Source organism: Nannospalax galili, unplaced genomic scaffold, assembly GCF_000622305.1.
Source record: "Nannospalax galili isolate Female #2095 unplaced genomic scaffold, S.galili_v1.0 scaffold563, whole genome shotgun sequence".
NCBI classification, from domain to species: Eukaryota; Metazoa; Chordata; class Mammalia; order Rodentia; family Spalacidae; genus Nannospalax; species Nannospalax galili.
Window position 1 is genome coordinate 1,050,468 of NW_008350459.1, and position 20,723 is coordinate 1,071,190.

The window sequence follows — 20,723 nt, forward strand, 5'->3', positions numbered from 1 at the left end:
GCATGTGTGTTAAGGGCACCTGTGTCATGCAATGTGGAGGTGAGAAGGTGTTGGATTCCCCAGAACTAGAGTTAAGGATGGTTGTTAGTCACCATGTGGGTGCTGGGAATCAAACCCGGGTCCTCTACAAGAGCAGTCAGTTTTCTTAACTGCTGAGTCATCTCTCCAGCTTTTTTTAGAATTAAAAAATTTTTTTTTTATTTTTATGTGTATGTTTATATTGCCTGCATGTAGGTAAGTGCACCTGTGTTGTGCAATGCCCACGGTGGTCAGAAGAGGCTGTCGGATCTCCTGGGACTGGAGTTATGGACAGTTGTTAGCTGCCATGTGGGTGCTGGGATTTGAATCCGGGTCTTCTGCAAGAATAACCAGTGTTCTTAACCGCTGAGCAATCTCTCCAGCCCGGGCTTTAAGTATTTTTGCTAAAATACCCTGTATGGTAAAGTTGTCTAAGGTCTTTAAACTGATATTTTCCTTTTGAACTTTCAGTACGTTGACAAAAACACCGAATTCATAGCTTTTATTCAGACAATATTACTTAAAAACTGAAAAAGATTATGATGACAATTTTGTTCTGAGACAGGGTATTGCTGTGTCCTGGCTGGCCTCTTAAACTTTGGGCAGTCCTGAGTCTGCATCCAAGTGCTGACATTGGTGTGTACCACCACAAGCAGCCTTTTTCCCCCCCGTTTGAAAACCCTTCATCATCTTCCTACCTCAGCCTCCAGAATGCTGATATTACAGGTGTGTGCCATCGGGCCTACCTGACAATTTCTTGATTTCTTAAGTTTAAAACCCATTACATAAGAGATCACCCAATAGTGAACACTGATTTTGTTATTTGAGACAGGGTTTCAGTATGTAGCCCTGGCTGGCCTGGAACTCTTCTGTAGACCAGGATCTGCCTGCAGATGCAGTCACTCCAGGCTGAATGCTGATTTTTTTGATTGTAGAACCTAGATCATCTCTTCCAGTAATATTATGACATGATCAGAAAAACACTCGTCCCAGTTCGAACATTACCTTAGGACGATAAAAGTGAGAATTAATAATTTCATGGCAAAGCAGCTGTAATTTCATTTCCCATTACACTGACAAAAAAAATACCCAGACTTTGGGAGGCAGATCTCTGCAAGATTGAGGCCAACCCAATCTACACTGGGAGATGGGAGAACAGCTGGGGTTCCTCCCTCCCTAGGTGATTCTACACTGTATCAAATTGACAAAACTAATCACCGCAAGTAAAATAACTTTGACAAAAACATTGAGTTTTTCACATGGCAAGCTACAGATCTTAAGGCATAGGTGATGTTGGGTGTATATGATAAATTTATAGTCAACATTCTAACATACCGTCTTTAAAATGTTGGTACCACACATTTAACACATTCGTACAACACTCATTTGAAACGGGCTAGCCACCTTCCTACTGTATCTCTGTGGCTAAATGGTTTGGTGCAGTGCTGACCTCCACTGTCTAAACAGTCTGGTCCACAGTGCTGTCACCGACCTCTATGGTAATGAGGATTACTATCATCCACTCCAGGCGCAGTGCTCGCTTCTCATTCAGGTGATTCCGCATTAGGTCTGTTAGTTCCATGCAATGCTGAAGTTTTTCATTCATGACCTGTAAGAAAAATCTTGCTATGTATTTTTATTTAAATAATTGAAGGGAGTAAGTAATTTGGTCATGTTTCAAGTTTTGTAGGTATTGGTGAAAAATCTAATTCTCGCTTCTCAGTCCTCAAAGAGGACCAGCCATTCGAAGTTTTTAGTGTGGTTTCATTTTGAGAAAAGGTGTTTGTAGCCCATGGTGACCTGAACCTTGGATCATGAACCACTATACCTAGTTATACAGTGCTGGGGGCACACCAGGCAGGCAGTCCAACAGCTGAGTTACAACCTCAGCCCCTTTGTAGTGGCTTCATAAACCTTGTTAGACTGATGAAAAATTCAAGGTTTTCTAGTTCTTCAGGTTTTTGTTTTTTGTTTTTTTTTGGTCTTTTTGAGACAGGGTCTCCCTGTAGCCCCAGCTGTCCTTGAACTCACAGAGATCTGCCTGCCTCTGCTCCCGAGTGCTGGGATTAAAGGCATGCGCCACCACGCCCAACTTTGTTCAGTTTTTAAGCAGTTAGAAAAGGAGAACTAAACACTTAAAAAAAAATTATGAGTGTAATGCCTTCATGTAAGTGCACCTGTATCATGCAATGCCTGTGGAGGTCCAAAGAAGGTGTCAGATCCCCTGGAACTGGGTTTAAGGATGTGGGAACCTGGGTCCTCTGCAGGAGCAGCCAGTGCTCTTAGCCGCTGAGCTATCTCTCCAGCCCTGAAACACTTTTTCTTAAAGCATGGATTAAAGATGACAGTTTACTTTTGTGCAGAGGCCATGCCAATCTGTATTGGTCCAATTTATGGTATGTGCTGAAGTGAGCACAATTACTTTCTACCAAAACACTGAACATTTGCCTTGTTGCAACTCGCCACTAGATTGCACTTAATAGTTTATTAATTTTTTAAAAAAAGTTCAAGGCCAGCCTGGTCTACATAGTGAGTTTTAGGACAGCTGGGCCTATAGGGAGACCCTGTCTCAAAAAGACCAAAAAAATTTTTTTTTTCATTTTATGTGTATGAGTTTATATGTAGGTCAGTGCACCTGTGGTGTGCAATGCCCTCAGAGGACAGAAGAGGCCATCGGATCCCCTGGAACTAGAGTTATGGGCAGTTGTTAGCTGCCATGTGGGTGCTGGATTTGAACCTGGGTCTTCTACAAGACCGTTGAGCTATCTTTCCAGCCCTTAAATATTTTATTCTATGTGTATGAGTGTATTGCCTGCATGTATGTAGGTGCACCTGTGTTGTGCAATGCCCTCAGAGGTCAGAAGAGCACTGGATTCTCCTGGAACTGGAGTTACAAATGGTTATCATGTGGGTGCTGAGAATCAAACCCAGGTCCTCTGACTATAAACTACTGAGCCATCTTCTCCAGCCCTAGATGATACTACTACTTCTAACTGAACTGGCTAATGTTCTACATTATGATGGCTCACAAAAAGGAGGAGAGGCAGGTTGTGTGTGTGTGTGTGTGTGTGTGTGTGTGTGTGATACAAAATACAGTATGAACTTAAAACCTGGGCATTACTGCTGGGCAGTTACATCCCTATAGTACCTGTACATTTCTCTGAATGCTGTAAAGTAGGGGAACGTTTTTATAGTTGTACAGATTTGGTCAGTGGGAAGATGCAATTTCATGGTTAACATCATCACTTGTCTGCAGTTTCTATGCCTAGGACGCCTTTCTTTTCCCCTCCCCCTCCGTAACACCCCTATCCTTAAGCTTGCTTCTTTAAGACTCCTGACCTAGCTCTTCATTCCAACTCTAACCACAGAATAGATAACATGTTCTTCCCCAACTTTCTCACTGCTTAATTAGAACTGTTTTACATACACCAGAACCTGCAACTCTCCCTGAGATCAAGAGTGCTTACTGCTCTTACAGAGGACCCAAGTTTGGTTTCCAGTATCCAGATTAGGTTGCTTACAACTGATCCAGTTCCAGGTGATCTGGTTCCCACTTCTGGCCCCTGTGGTACATATAAACTCATGTCAACATACAGGTAAATCTTTTTCTTAAAAAAGTCTCATGCGCTGGGTGTGGTGGTGTACACCTTTAATCACAGCAGAAGCAGATGGATCTCTGAGTTTCAGGCCAGCTGGGGTTAACAAAAAGACAAACGTTTCATACATGCATGGGTGCAGTTACATATCTGCAGGCAAAACACTCCGAAAAGTCTCCAGCTGGATGTACACTTCTGTAATCTCAGCACTCAGGTGACACAGGCAGGCAGAACTCTGAGTTACAGGCCAGCCTGTACAAAATAGACTGTCTGAGAAAAGTTTCTTTGTCAGGGCTTGGTTACCTCAAGCATTTGGCAGCACTGAAAGGTGCAGCAAGACTTGCTCCTGCATACGTCCTGTGTCATAGTGGTATGCAGATCACATGTATGTGAAGCGGAAACACAGAAGGCTTCATGGAGTTGTTCAAAACGAGGTCAGTTTTAAACAGGTGGTTGCCAGGAAAGAAAAGGTTGGGCAGAAAAGGAGTATTTATTTCAAAGGGAGTAACTTCTTTTAAGGAAAGACCAGAATTAAGCATGGCTGAGAGGGATAACTTGGAAAGAAGTGGTTGGAAGTGGGCAGAGTGGAGGGTCGCAAGGCACTGTATACAAGTGTAGAACAATGTCGCTTCCCCACCTTTACATGGAACTCACAGCACACTTCCCGACAGATGCAATGCTAGGTCATCTGGCTCCTTGTACGTGGAGTGGAGGCTTCTTCAACTTGCCTGTGTTAGATGGAGGAAGGCAGCCAGATGTCAGCTGCCCCTGGGAAGAAATGAGGCCAGCTACGGCTTCTCATGTTACTGCGATCACACCTGTGCCAGGCTTCTGGCTCACACAACCTTAAGAGGATAAAGTGGTGTGGAGCCTGTAGGCTTAGTTGTCACAGCAGGAATAGCAAACAAATACATTCTGCTATAATGTCTGAATCTGGTGGTTCTGCAGGTAAGTGGGAGACTTATGTTCAATTTTGTGATGGCTTAATAATGGTAAGACAGATGTCTTCTGGCTAGAGGATGAAGAACTGGTAAATGAGAGAATACTGAGAAATTAGACCAGACCAGATGAGACAGGAGTCTGAGTAGACCCATACTGAGTGACAGGAACTTGAATGCTGGGTATAGCACTCCTCCTGCAAGCTGTAGTCCCAGCTGTCCTGGAACTTACTAGGTAGACCAGGCTGGCCTAGAACTCCCTGAGATTCGCCTGTCTCTGCCTCCCAAGTGGTGAGATTTAAAGGTGTGTACCACCACACCCAGCCATAGACTTAAAAATTTTTAAGAAAATTTTTTTGTGTGTGGAGGAGTGTTTTGCCTACAACTGTGTTTGTGCACCTTGTGTCTAGAGACTAGTAGACAGTGTCTGATCACCTGGAACTGGGGTCTGGTGGTGGTTGAAACACGTGGTGTTAAGAACCAAACGTGAGGGGGCTGGAGAGATGATGGCTCAGGGGTTAAAAGCACTGACTGCTCTTGCAGAGGACCTGGGTTCGATTCCCAGCACCCACATGGAGGCTACAAACTGTCCTTAACTCCAGTTCCAGGGGAATTCGAAGCCCTCTTCACAAAGCTGAGTTGTCCAAGAGCAGCCAGTGCTCTTACCTGCGAAGACATCCCTCCAGCCTCACATAAGCATTCAATATTTCAGTATTTGTCAATGGAGGGAAAAATAGGTGGTCTGAAATCAGGCATGGTGGCGTACACCTGTAGTTTCAGCACTCAGGAGGCTGATGTAGGAGGATCACAAATCCAAAGCCTGCCTGAGCTACCTATTAAGATCATCTCAAAATACACAAAAGAAAAAGATGTCTGAACAGTTAAATAGGCTAGCTGGTCCTGCCACAAGCTGAAGGCAAAACAGAAGCTTCAAAATCTGGAGTACAATGAATTTCCTTTTGAAATCTAACCACCATTTATTCTACAGACAGATGTGATGCAGTTGCCTAGCAGATGTCATAGAACTTAACGCACTAGTAGGGAATAAAAGAATCAACACTTAAGAGGGACATAGGGAAGTACTTCCAAGGCAAATGAAGGAGTGGGGCTAGAGATGTGTGACTGAAAATTACCATGAAATGATGGAAGTGGAAGTCATGAAAACGAGTGCTTATGGGTGTAGGTGACAACAGGCTTTATTAAGCTTAGGCTGGAGCAAGGCTTAAGCAGGCTGGTTATGAGAGGAGGAAAGAAGCCTGCATATTCATGCAGTGATACTGTGTTTGACCGCAACAATCCTGACTCCACTCTGAAAAGGAGAGATTCCTGAAAGAGTACACCTATGTTAAAATCTGTTCACAGTAAACATAGCTACACCTAAAAAAACCCTCATCAGAGGCTTTTCAAATTAACTTTGAGACATAATTTCATAACATGCACCCATTCTAAGCACTCAGTGTTGACATAGGCCTATGTAACTGACATTTTATTTCCTTATGCCCTTTGCATTCTACTTCTACTTACCAACATTTCCTAGTCACAGGGAGTCACTGGTGCACTTTCTCTTTCCTTTTTGAAACAGTTTGAACCCACAATCTAGCATGACCTTGAGCTCCTGATTCTTCTGCCTCTACCTCCCAAGTGTTGGGGATCAAGCCCAGGGCCTCATACATACTAGACAAGCACTCTACCAACTGAGCTACATTTCCAGCCTTTGAAGCAGCTTTTCTTCACTGCACACCAGATTTGTTTACATTTTCTTAAAAATGTACAGTACATAAGGTTTGCGATCTTAGTGTAATGATTCTGACGGTTTTCCCCCTTTGCTGCATGAGTGATTAGTGGCTTTTTAACTGTTCAACCATATGGATGTGTTCTATTAACCTATGGGTGGATACTTAGCTATTTAAGGTTTTTGAACATTTTGGCTACATATCTGTGAAGTAACTCCCCCAAAAGCTCATGTACTCAAAGCTTAGTTCCCAGCTGGTGCCACTGTTAAGGTGCTAACTTCCTGAATGGGTTAATCCAGTAATGAATCAGGCCCCTAGGGGGTCTGCTCCTGACTTGGAAGGTAACCCTAAGCCCTTCCTCTGTCTCTGCCTCCAGGTCACCATGAAGAGCCACTCTGATCCTCACTAGTCCCTGTCTTGATGTGTTGCTTCAGCATCTACAGGTCCAGAAGCCACTGAATAAAGTGGCTAGGCCCAAACCTCTGAAAATATGAGCCAAAATAAACCTTCCCTCATTTTGTCAGGTGTTTGTCACAGGAATAAACAGTGACTAGCATGTATGGAAAGGCACTATATGAGGAAATGCAAATCTATTCTGCAAAAATGACTGTCTTCAGTGCTAGTCTTCTAGCCATTCTAATGAGTGTTGCTCAGCTTCCCGTAACTATAATGAAACACAGTATTTACTAGAAGAAAGGTTTACATTGGCTCAAGTTTGGAGGTTTTAGTCTATAGTTAGTTGGCCTGATGCTTTTGGGCCTGTGGTGACATCAGAAGAGGAAGGAGGGGGTCAAGGCTCCAATATTGTCTTCAAGACCTAACCTCTTCCCATTAGGCCCTACCTGAGGTCTACAATGGCCTGATAAGGCCACATTGTGGAAACAATTGGTTACCTTGGGTGGGTGTGTGGGGGTGTCATCTGAGAGTCTAAATACAGGAAAGGAAATCTAAAGTGTTTTTGTTTTGGAGACAAGGTCTCCATGTAGCCCCAGCTGGCCTAGAACTCAAGAGATCTGCCTGCCCCTGCCTTCTAATTGCCCAGCTATCTACATATTTGACAACTTGCTGGAGGTGGCTTTCTCCTTACCATGTGGTTACTGGGGATAGAACTCATGTTGCCGGGGCTGGAGATAATGGCCCAATGGTTTACGAGTGCTTCCTGCTCTTCAGGAGGACTTGAATCCTCTTGAATTGCGTGTCCTAGAACTCATGTCTGATAGGTCATAATAGTGTGTAACTCTAGCTAGTTCCAGGAGAATCTGGTGCCATCTTTCGGCCTCTGTGGGAACTGAATATGCACATGGTACACATATGCAGGTGAAACACTTGTACACAAAAGAATTCCTTTGACATTCTCAGCAAGTCTTTTGTCAAATTAATAAAATGGTTCCTTCTACTCCATGGTTTGCCTTTTTATGGTTTTTAAATGAATTTTTATTTTCTTTTGGTATTTTTGAGATGGGGTCTCCATGTAGCCCCAGCTGGCCTGGAACTCATTATGTAGACCAGGCTGACCTTGAACTCAACAGAGATATGCCTGCCTCTGCCTCCCAGTGCTTAGATTGAAGGCGTGTGCCACCATGCCTGGCTTTACCTTTGTGGCTTTTAAAGAGCAGACGTTTTAAATTTTTACCAAGTTCAATTCTCAATTTTTTCACTGTGTTTCATCCTTTTTTAGGATTAAAATAAAAAGTCTTTTTGCTTATCTCAAGGTAAGCTTACCTCTTTTTTGTTGAAGTTTTAAAAGTTTCTGTTTTAGGGGCTGCAGAAATGGCTCAACTGTAAACCTAGCAAAGTACCCATGGCTGGAGAGGTCACAGACCTAGACTTCTGCCTTCCTAAATCATATCACTTCTTAACTATTCTAATACTTTTCATACCCACAGTTAAGTGTGGCTCTGACCACTCATTAAAGAAGCTTCTCTTTGCAACAGATGGAGACTATTACAGACACAACTGGTCAAAAATGCAGAGAATAACAGACCAGGTGTGCCAACCCAATGTAACCCTACATCTCGGGCTCAGGGAACATTGTGGAAGAGTGGGTAGAAAGATTGTAGGAGCCAGAGGACCAGGGCACTCCCAGCTAGACAGTGTCTTCTAGACATGACAGGGAAGCCACACTCATGAAATTGCAACAGAAAACAAGACACTGCAAAAGGCCTGACTGTAGATAAATGTAATCATTAGCTGTTGAGAAGAGTAAAAATCAATTTTTTCTAAGGATGAGCTCTCTCACAGGCTATCCAATCCCAAGTGGTCACAAGCATCACTAAATGGACTCAGTAGAATAGACACACACACGCCCATAAAGAGGAGGCGTGGGGGGCATGGGAAGAGTTGAAGGGAAAAGAGGAAGGGATGTAATGATGTAAATCTAGATCTCATGCATGAAATTCTCAAAAATGCAATTGTTCTGTTCCACTGATCTGCAGTATTAATAGTTTTGGTTACTGTAACATAGAGAAGACTAAGTTTTAGAAACAGGAAGTTTTCCATCTTTCCCTTTCAAAGTAACTGCTTTGGGCTGTGGGGGGTGGGGTGGATGATGGCTCAGCGGTTAAGAGAACTGACTGCTCTTGCAGATTCAGCAGCTAACAATCATCCATAACTCCAGTTCCAGGGGGTCTAACGCCCTCTTCTGACCTCCAAAGGCACTGCATGACATGAGTGCACTTATATAATGTAGGCAATATACTCATACACATAAAATAATACTTTGGAGCCAACAAGATGTCTCTGGATAAAGAGGTGCTTGCTGCCACATTTGATGATCAGAGTTCCATTCCTGGAACCCACATAGTGGAAGGAGAGAACCGACTCGTGTAAATTGACTGACTTCCTCATATGAGCCTTGGCATGCAAATTCTATTCCCAATCCTACTAAATAAAATGGACTGGGTGTGGTGATGCACACATTTGATCTCAGCATTTGGGAGGCAGAGGAGATGCTCGGCGGTTAAGAGCACTGGGTTCGACTCCCAGCATGCATATGGTCACTAACTCACTCTAGGTTCAGGAGATCAGACACCTGTCCTCTGTAGGGATTGCTGCATGACATGGGTACACTTACACACATGCATACACGTAAAATCGATCAGTTTGGGATGGTTGCCTTTCCCTGACCATCAGCAAATCACTCTGTCCCTGTGCCAGAAGACAGTCACGGAGGAACGAATATGAGTGACGACTGTGGATACTCTCGACGGGATTCTGCAAGGGCAGCAGTTGGCTTGCAGCATGTATGTGCCACAACTGTACACCCAGAAAACCATGGAGGCTTTTTGAAAATTGATGGGACATGAGGTCAGTGTGGGAAGTGATTGGAAAATAACATTGAAAAAGAGACAAAGAAGGAAAAACAATTGAGCATAAACTTTGGGTAATGAAAGAAACAAGATAGTAAAAATCAGAGAGAATGAAAAATAAAAGTCAAAGACCCTTTCAAGCCAGTATGATGGCTCAATGGGTAAAGGCTGGTGGCAAGCCTGACAACCTGAGTTCGATCTCTAGAACCCACATGGTAGAAAGAGAACTGACTCCTGAAAATTGTTCTCTGAGCTCCACGTGCGCCATGGCATCACCCACCCATATAAAATAAATAAATGTAGACCCGGCATTATGCCTTCACATTTAAAAAGCCCTAGCTCAGCAAAGAAGCAGAAGCAGTGTGTAGGGCTAGAGAGATGGCTCAGTTGGTAAACTGCCTATCATGCAACATGTGGACCTGACTGGATCCCCAACACCTACATAAAAGCTGGGCATGGAGTTGGAGAGCGGGCTCGCTCCTTGGGCTTGGTTCTGAGTATCCACACGGCAGCTCACAATCATCTCTAACTCGAGTTCCAGGGGATCCAATGCCCTCGTCTGGCCTCCACAAGTTACTGCACTCATGTGATACATGAACTCATACAAATACATGCACATACATATAAAAATTAAAGCAAAGACAAAATACCTATAATCCCATAGCTAGGGAGGCAGAGACAGGCAGAGATCCCTGGGGCTTGCTGGCCAGCCAGTCTTGTTGAATTAGTGAGCTCCAATGTCTCAACAAAACCCCAAACACAATAAGTAGGAGGGGGTAGAAAGATGGCTCAGCAATTAAGAGCAATTGTTGCTTTTCCAGAGGATGTGAAATTGGTTCCTAGTACCTGTATCAGGTGGCTCACAATTGTCTCTAAGTCCAACTCCAGGGGATTCAATGTTGTCTTCTGGCTTCCACAGGGAACCCCACATATGTGGCATACACACACAGATAAATAAAAATAAGTCCTAAATAAAGATGATGAGGGACTAGAGAGATTGTTAAGCAGTTAAGAGCACTGGCTGCTCTTGCAGAGAACCAGGGTTCAGTTCCATGGATAACAACCATGTGTCATTCCAGTTCAGAGGAGCTGATGCCCTCTTTTGGCATCACAGGCATTGCCTGATATGGGTGCTCTTACATACATGCAGGCAATAAAATAAATGGCCAGGTGTGGTGGTGCATGCCTTTAATCCCAGCACTTGGGAGGCAGAGGCAGGTGGATCTCTGTGAGATTGAGGCCAGCCTGGTCTACACAGCAAGTTCCAGGCCAGTTGAGGCTACAGGAATACCCTATCTCAGTAAGACTGAAACAAAAAAAAACCCAAATGAAAAAATATGGTGGACAGTGATGGAGGAAGGCACTTGATGTCAATCTCCGCCTTCAGATCTGTACACACAATACCACACACATACATACACACACACATATACCACATGCACCACAGACATAAGCAAAGAGGAAGAAACATATTTAGCTACTTGGGAGGCTGAGGCAGGACGATTTTAAGTTCAAGGCCATTGTGGGCAGTGTAGTGAGACGCCCATCTCAAAAACAAACACAAAAATATCAAAACAACATTGAAATCTCATGACAACCTCTAAGTAAGAGGCAGGACTTTCACTTTTGAAAGTGAAAGTAAGATGGTGTTTGTTTTCTTTCCTGACATGTGTTAACTTCTTATGTTAATGAGGTAAACCTAGGATAAAAATTGTTTTGAAGGGGCTGGAGAGATGGCTCAGTGGTCAAGAACACTGATGGTTCTTGCAGAAGACCTAGGTTCGAATCCCAGCACCCACATGGCAGCTAACAACTGTCCATAACTTGAGTTCCAGGGGATCCAATGACCTCTTCTGACTTCCACAGACATTGCACAACACAGGTACACTTCCATATATGCAGGCAATAAACGTATACACATAAAAATAATAAAATACAAAAAAAAATTCTTTTGAAGCATGTGGCTACATCACATGTTAATGAGTAAACTCCAAGGTGGCTAGCTTAAGAATTGTTTTGAGTTTTTTGTTTACATCGAATGCTAATGAGTGAGCCCTAAGCTGGGTGCGTGGATAAAGACTGCACCAAGGATGACTGTGGTGGCAGAAGGAACATGAAAAGACTGTCAGCACAGGCTGCTTTTAGGAACACAGTGCTGTGCCTGGGGAACACATGAGAGATCTTGACTGATTTCACTCATCTCTGTGTAAAGAAATTTTTAGAGGCTACTGTGCAATTCCCGTCAAGTCTCCTGGACCTCCGAGTGCTTTCCTCTGATCTGATCTGCCTGCCCTGCATTTTGAAATCAGCAAATGCATATGCTTGACTATCCCCACCAGTACCCTGCAACACCCTCCTGGAGCATGAATTTGTGATGTGTGCTTTGAATTACTGTCAATAAATTTAAGCATTTGTGAAAAGCATATTATCTCTGACATCTTTGACAATAAGTGTGTGTGTGACCTTTCATTCAAGTGCTCTCAACACTGATACAGAAAATTGAGAGGCAAGTCAAATTTGGTGGTTCAATGTTGGGAGTCTAAGGCAGGATTGCTGGGAGTCTGAGGCTAGTCTGGGCTACAATGTGATACTCTTCCTAAAACAAACAAACCTCTTGTCATTCATCGCTTTTATATTTTTCTTTGAGTGGTCAGGGCTGAAACAGTACCTCTGTACCCCAGAATGGTCTTGAACTCAAAAACAATTTTCTTGTCGCAACCTCCTGAGAAAAAATTTAAAGTGATTGTACAGAGCACAACAAAAGAAGTCTAAAGAGATATGCACAGAAGTCAAATCCTGAAAAATGTAGTTCGACATATCCACTCAGCTGAAACTTTCAGCCATACAAATTATAGGCAACAACTGTGTCTTTTTCTGTTTGTAAAAGTGAAAAATACATACCTTAACTCTTCGAGTAATGCTAAGAAACTGACAAGTTTTATCATAAAGTTCTTCAAGGTTTTCTCTATCCCAGTAGAAATCGGGAGTGATCAAGAAGTCCGAACTCAAGTTTATACGGTGCCTTTAAATAAAAATGGAACATTTTAACTATTTACAGTGAACTAAAACAACATTGTTTCTACAATAGTTCATATTTGAATGGCTAGTTTTAAGTGCTAATTTTTGCAAAATATTTGAGAAATAGAAATACTTATAAAAATTAAATTCTCCACTAAATTAAATCATTTAATAACAAAAGTAGTTATGAAGTATACTGTTTTCAATTTAAGTTTGTTTTAAAAAAATTTTTATTTTTCAATTCTCTCTCGCCTCTTATTTCCCCCTACTCTCTCTCTCCCTCTCTCTTTTATTGAGACAGGGCCTCATGTAGCACAGGCTGGAACTGAAATCACTATGTAGCTGTGGATGACCTTGAACTCCTGATAATCCTGCTTCCGCTTCCCTAGTGTTGCAATGACAGGTGTATACTACCATGCCTGACTACAATCTCTCTCTCTCCCTCCTCACCCTTTCCTCTTTTTGAGACAGGGTCTCCTTGTAGCCCCAGCTGTCCTGGAACTCACTATGGCAGACCAGGCTGGCCTTGAACTCACAAAGATCCACCTGCCTCTGCCTCCCAAGTGCTGGGCCGGGATTAAAGGCGTGCACCACCATGCCGGGCAGAAAAACTCATTTTTAATGCTACTAACACATGCATCTCTAATGTATGGATGTAATGATTATTACTAGTCAATTGGTTACTTTCTGAGATCCACCTGAGCATGGATGGATATAAAATCATTGGGTAGATTTCAATGGTAATGTGTTTCACCTCTACTAATTAACATGGAGCAAATTTTTATGCTTCTTCCTCAAATATAACTCAGTCTTTTTATTTGTTGATTTTTATTTTATGTATATAGCTTGCATATAGGTACATGCACCCATGTCATGCAATGCCCGAGGAGGTCAGAAGAGGGCATCACATCTCCTGGAACCAGAGTTACAGCCGCCAAGTGGTTGCTTGGAATCAAACCTGGGTCCTCTGAAAGAGCAGCCTATGTTCTTAACCACTGAGCCATCTCTCCAGCCCCTCTTTTTTCATTTAAAATTTACACATACCTTTTTTTTGGAGCTAGGTAATTAAATGGCTCAAAAGCAAAAAGGTGCACACACACATGTATACCACATATCAAAGAATCAGGAAGATTAAAAAGGTTAAATTGATAAATCTTATCTGCAGTTTTCCCTTCCTCTCACCCCCTATGGTTAATTAGCAACCATTAATTTTCCTCTGCATCTTTTCAGTCATTATACAAACACAACACAAAAATACGTATGGTGTCTCCTCTTTTCATTTTTTAAAACAAGGTTATGTAGCCCAGGCTAGCCTAGAATGCACTATGTATCCCAAGCTAGCTTCAAACAGGATCTCCAGTGTCAGCATATACAGCGCTATACAGGTCAATAACCTGGCTCTCTCAATTTCTCCCCACTCTTTTATATGAGGTGTCTAAGTTTACTTTAAAAATGTTTAATTAGGGGCTAGAGAGATGGCTTTGTGCTAAGAGCATGTACTGTTCTTTCAGAGGATCTGAGTTTGGTTCGCAGCACCCACATCAAGCAGCTCACAACTAATTGTAACTCCAGCTCCAAGCAATCTGATTGCCAGCACCTGTACACACATGTACAGACACACACACATATATATATATAATTAAAAATACAATGTTTAATTAAATGGAAATCCTAGTTGCACAGTAACATATAAACAGCTGTACACTGTTATAAAAGTACCTTAGAGAAGATTGCAGAAACACAGTTGTTAGGCCCTTAACCCACCAAACATTCAAATCCTTTATTCTCCAAGGATTCTGTAAACATGCTGATGTGGCCTTCCACGAATTTCTTCATGCACCGATGTGTGTATGCATATACCAAGATAAACACAAATGTATATATTTTGTCTTTTTGAGACAGGGTCCAGCTGGCCTGGAACTCACTATATAGACCAGGTTGGCCTTTGAACTCACAGAGGTCTGCCTGCCTCTGCCTCCCAAGTGCTGGGATTAAAGGCTTGTGCTACCATGCCTGGCTGATAAACACAAGTATTTTTATTAAACAAATGGGATAATACCACATACAATCTGAGGCTCTTTTTTTTCTAAAGACAGGGTCTCATGCTGGCCTAAAACTTAAGGTGTAGCCTAAGAATGACTTTAAATTTCTAATCCTCCTGCCTCTACCTTCTGAGTGGTAGGATTACAGGTATGGGCCACCATGCTTGGTTTCCTGCAGTCTGGGGCTCAAACCCAGGCCCTTGTGCATGTCAGGCACACACTCTACAAACTGAACCACAGGCCCTAAGCCTTCATCTCTTAACTAATATTCTCATCTGGGCTTCTTTTCACATATCATCACATTCTTTTAAAGGTTTATTTTTATTCACATGTATGTGTAGACACACAGATGTATGTATATGCCCTCAGAGGCCAAAAGAGGGCTTCAGATCCCTGAAGACAAGTTATAGGAGGTTGTAAGCCACTAGACATGGGTGCTAGAACCAAACTCGGGTCCTCTGGAAGAACAGAAAGCATTCTTAAACACTGCGCCTCTCCTCCAGCCTCATTCTGTTTTAAAAATTATTTTTATTATTATTGTGTGTAGCCATGAATGCCAGTGAGCATGTGGAGGTCAGAGGACAACGCTGTGGAACTGGTTCTTTCCTTCTACCTTTACATGGGTTCTAGGGATCAAACTCAGGTCACCAGACTTGCCTGCCAAGTACCTTTACTGATGAGCCATCTTGCTGGCCCATTACATTCTTTTTTTGTTTTTAAATTTTGTTTTATTCTTTTTTGACAGGGGTTTTCTGTAGCCCCAGCTGGCCTGGAACTTACTATGTAGACTAGGCTGGCTTTGATCTCAAGAGAGCTGCCTGCTTGAGCCTCCTGAGTGCTAGGATTAACGATATGTACCACCATGCCCAACCAGCCCATTTTTATATATATATTGGAAAGCAGTATGGAGAACTCTTTTTTTTTTAATTAAAATTTTTTTGAGGGTTTATGACAATGCTACATTCTTAACATACAAAAGGTACAAAATGAATTTTTTTCCAGAAGATTTCAAAGGATGGTGCCAGTCCATCACTGTCTTCACATACTGTTACTAGGTCATTTTGTCTCTTAATTAAAGTAAGACACCATATATCCATAGTTTTATGCTGTACTGAAATGGGAGTTGGGGAGGGGGGCCCTAGAGGGTTCTTAGTCTCATTCATAAAAGAACTGAAGAATGGACCCAAATGGCAGAAAGCAGACTTACAGAGACCCACATGACTGGCTGGTCAGAAGTTCTGTGGAGAACTGGAGCTATGTATGCTGGCAATCAAACCTGGGTCCTTTGCAAGAGCAGCCAGTGTTCTTAACTTCTGAGTCATCTCTGCAGCCCTACATTAATCAAATTCTAGAATTTATCTTTCTATTTTCAAAGAACATTTGGGCCACCTGACAAAGGTTTACTGTAGACTAGTTTTGATCTCTTTTGCACACCTAGGATTTCATCAGATATAGTCCTAACAGAACCTGCCTCCTTATGGGTAAATGTTCCTGCTTATAGTTAATGAAAACAGCATCATCTCTATAAAAGTAAAACATTTTCTAGCTGTGCCTGGTGACACACACCTTTAATCCCAGCAGAGGCAGGTCTACATAGCAAGGGCCAGGCCAGCTGGGGCTACAGGGAGACCCTGCCTCAAAAAGACCAAAAAAAAAAAAAAAAAGTAAGATATTTTCTTTTTTTATAAATATTTTACTTATTAATTTTATTTTATGTGTATGCATGTATTGCCTGCATGTAGGTAAGTGCACCCGTGTCATGCAATGCCTGCGGAGGACAGAAGAGACTGTCAGATCCCCTGGAACTGGAGTTATAGACAGTTGTTAGCTGCCATGTGGGTGCTGGGAATTGAACCCAGGTCTTCTGCAAGAACAACCAGTGTTCTTAACCACTGAGCCATCTCTCCAGCCCTGTAAGATATTTTCTTAATGGAAATATTTTATATACAAGAGAAAATTTTACCTTAGGGCAAAGAGTTCACCCATTTTCTGCATAACTTCTTTATGAGAGAGTTTCACTTTCTTTCCAGCTTTTAAAGCCTATTTGGAGGGGAAAAACCAAAACAAAATATATACACAGTTGGCTCTTGGTGGGTTCTGCATCTGTGCATTCAACTAACCACAGACAGAAAATACTAAAAAACAACTGCCATCTGCATTAAGCAGACAGGTACTTTTCTGTTATCATTCTCTATACAACATGGTATAGCAACTCTTTACACAGTGTTTACAGTATGTTGGATACTGTAAGTAACCTACAGATATTTGTATAATATAAGAGGATTTGCAGAGGTTATATGCAAACACATTGTATACAAAGATGACCACCTGCAGATTTTGGTATCTTGGGTCGGGAGGAGTCCTGGAACCAATTCTTCAGGGATACTGAAGGATGACTGCATTATGTTATCTTTCCAATAAATACAAGATCTATCCAGCAAATTCTGAAGGGGCATACTTCTATGTACTTAACTTAGATAATGGTTACCCAGCATGCCTTAGCACATCTTGAGAGTTCAAAATTGTATATTCTAGCCTTTCATTTTCTTTGGCTGGTCTGGACCTGGAACATCCCCAAGAGGCTATCTGATGACAGCTTGGTCCTCAGTTTGTGGAATACTGCAAAGCGATAGAAACTTTCTGAGGTGACCTTGCTCCTTCCTCTTGCCGTGATATGCCTCTTCACCACAGGGGCAAACCAATGCACCACCCAGTTACAGACAGAAACCTCCCGCCTGCCTCTGCCTCTGGAATGCTGGGACTAAAGGCATGTGTCACCATGCCCGGCTGATCCATATTTCTTATCTTTTATCTGAAGAGCAGGGCCTTTTTGCATAAGAATAATCATATTATTCTGTCATAGTAATGAATGAATTTTGAAATTTGAATATAACTTTACATACTTATAACTTTATATAGTCAATTTATATATAGTTCTATGCTACTTTTCCTCAAAGTTTAGCAATATATATAATATATGATATATTGTATATATATGTGGTCTTTTTGAGACAGGGTCTCCCCAGCTGGCCTGGACTCACTATGGAGACCAGGCTGGCCTCGCTTTCATTAGATCTATCTGCCTTTGCCTCCCAAGCACTGGGATTAAAGGTGTGCACCACCATGCCCAGCTAGCAAAGTATTTTATATCACAAAAAACTTGGTGATAATGTCCTTCCTTTAGAGAGGAAAGATTGAAAAATGCACTTTCTGCTGTCTAGTTTTCTTTTCTGCAGTGCAAAGCCTCAACACTAGAACCCTGTGAAAGCCAGGCAAGTGCTCTACCACTAGGCTACATCCCTGGGCAGTTTCCCCTCCCTTCAGTTGTATTAAATGTACTTGCTGGGTGTGGCGAACATCTTTCATCCCAGCACTCTGGAGGCAGAGGCAGCCAGACTTCTGTGAGTTCAAGGCCATCCTGGTCTACATAAGTAGTTCCATGTCAGCCAGGACAATATAGTGAGACCATATCTCAAAAAACAAAAATAAAAACAAAATTCCCAAACAACCCTCCCCCCAACAAAACAAAACAAAAACCTGTACCATCCCAGGAAAGTAACTGGAAGTTTCAAGAAGTTGAAAACCAACATAAAATTTCTTATTACATCATTTTTGTGTAGCTCAAAGTTTTCTTTGCTTAAATTCTATGTGGCTTTCTAATATTTATTCTTTATTGTACTCAAATATACATACTGTTGTATAATTAGTACTTCCCCCCCAAATAAACCAATCCTTAAAAACAAGCATAGACAGGGCTGGAGAGATGGCTCTGTGGTTAAGAACACTGGTTGTTCTTGCAGAAGACCCGGCTTTGAATCCCAGCACCCACATGGCAGCTAACAACTGTCTGTAACTCCAGTTCCAGGGGATCTGACAGCCTCTTCTGACCCCCTCAGGCACTGCACAACATAGGTGCACTTACCTACATGTAGGCAATACACGCATACACATAAAACACAAAAACAAATAAAATATTAAAAAAAAACAAGCATAGAATTGATATACTTACCTCTGGAATTGACTGAATAGATTCAATAAATTTATCCAGTGTTGCTTCCCAAATAGCCAGTTTCACTGGGGAAAAGTACACCCTCGGGCACTGCACAACATAGGTGCACTTACCTACATGTAGGCAATACACGCATACACATAAAACACAAAAACAAATAAAATATTAAAAAAAAACAAGCATAGAATTGATATACTTACCTCTGGAATTGACTGAATAGATTCAATAAATTTATCCAGTGTTGCTTCCCAAATAGCCAGTTTCACTGGGGAAAAGTACAGAACATTTCTTCACCATCATTTTCATGCTGCGGCTACATATCAGTGCACAGCACCTCTGCTGCCATGTCAGTGACTGTTCAAGAAGCAAATGTGCAGCTGGGTATGCGGTGCACACCTGTGATCCTAGCACTGACAGGGTGAGGCTCAGTAGTGAGTTCGAGGCTGACCTGGGCTCTACAGAGAGACCTGGTTTCAAAAAGCCCAAAACAAAACAAAGAAAAACAAAGAACAAAACAAAAACCAGCAACACCTCCACACTGACACAGCCAGAAACAAACAACTGGTGTTCTCACCTCATATGACCAAAACAAGCAAATGTACCACAATTTTAAAATTAAAATTTAAGAACTAATTGTATGATAAAGGACAGCACTAAAGTGAAGGGGAGGGCGCACCGCGCACCACGGGACACATTTCCAAGCCCGGGTGGCAGAGCTCCACTACATCTGGTAGGTTTCCGCTGTCCCATCTCAGAGATGCAGAGGGTCTGAGGTTCATCTGGCCCCTGTGGGTAGCTCTGAGGATGAGGCAGGGGTGAGAATCTTCAGGGCTACGAGTGAGGTACAAGAAGCCTGGGAGAGCATGGACGGGCCTGATGCAGCACATAAAAGAAGTTCTCACAGAGCTCCTAAGAGTCTAGCATGTTCATGGATCTCTGAAGGAAACAGAGCTGCTGTGGCTCTATCTCATTCATGTGGGGTGTGGCCTGTGCCCAATCACACAGTAATGGGCAACCAGTCAGACAATATATTTCACATTTTTATTTTTAAGGGAAAAAAAAGGAATATTAAGGTTGTATTGAGTGTTGTGCAGACAAGTCCAAATCACCAGCAAATGTCTGTGCTTGCTGTGATGAACTCAAGTTCTATAATATACTGTCTCCAAAAAGCACAGGTAACTTACCTGATAGGCAAAGAGCATTGGAAAAAGCAAATTTTTCCAGAATTGTGTCATCTAAATCTAGCTCTGAATTTAGCTTGATTTCTCCTCTGTGAAGTTTAGATTGTCCCCTGTGTAAAGAAAAGAGAAAGTGTCTTCCAAATCTGTTATTTTTTTGAGACAGTGTCTCATGTGTAGCTCTGTCTGGCCTGGAACTCACAGAGATCCTCCTGCTTCTGCCTCCCAAGCACAGGGTTATTAAAGACATGCTATCTTCAAAATCTTAAAAGTAATTCCTCTTTTTGAAAATATCTTAAACATTTTGACAATGTATATGAAATTTTATAAATGTCCTACCTTTTGATTCAAGTAATTCCATTCCTAGGAATTTACCCACAGATGCAAGTTTAATCACAGCTATAAAGACAGACTTGTGTACAGCGAACTTTTTTTTTCCTTTTTTGGGGGTCCTTTTGAGATAGGGTCTCCCTGTGGTCCCAACTTGCTTGAAACTTGCTATGTAGACCAGGCTAGCCTCAATCTCATAAAGATCTACCTGCCTCTGCCTCCTGAGTGCTAGGTTTAAAGGTGTGCACCACCATGCCTGGCTATGAGTGCTGGGCTTTTAAAGGCATGTGTCAACAAGCCTCGCATGATACAACTTTTTCAGTCAAATGTAAAACATCAGGAGAGAAACAATTCAGTAGAAAGATAGTCTATACTAGTAATTCTATAGAACAAAAGTAAAGGACTAGACTTGATGGCACAAGCCTGTCCTAAAATTTAGAAAGCTGAAGAAGTAGGTCTGTAATAGTGACAGGTCAGAAAGGAGAGGGAGACAAGGAAGTTGTGAAAACCCAAGGTGCACCTGTAGACCGGGGTGGGGTGGGGGTGGGAGTGG

At 42.2% G+C, this 20,723-nt stretch overlaps 1 protein-coding gene across 8 annotated transcripts in view; it reads right to left on the reverse strand.

Annotated features, from left to right (window-relative positions):
• Positions 1 to 505: 505 nt before the first annotated feature.
• Rmnd1 (required for meiotic nuclear division 1 homolog) overlaps positions 506 to 20,723 on the reverse strand; it is a 39,701-nt gene continuing 19,483 nt past the window's right edge. For 3 of the 8 annotated variants that reach the window (XM_029570763.1, XM_029570759.1, XM_029570762.1), the window contains 7 exons: positions 19,847 to 19,953; positions 18,863 to 18,927; positions 16,617 to 16,693; positions 12,495 to 12,615; positions 3,486 to 3,581; positions 1,511 to 1,627; positions 506 to 1,023 (listed from right to left, as the gene is read on the reverse strand). In XM_029570763.1, the coding sequence (XP_029426623.1) occupies positions 991 to 1,023; positions 1,511 to 1,627; positions 3,486 to 3,581; positions 12,495 to 12,615; positions 16,617 to 16,693; positions 18,863 to 18,927; positions 19,847 to 19,953 (616 nt within the window). In that variant the 3' untranslated portion in view covers positions 506 to 990. The other 5 variants (XM_029570761.1, XM_029570760.1, XM_008847738.2 and 2 more) reach the window with 5 other exon arrangements.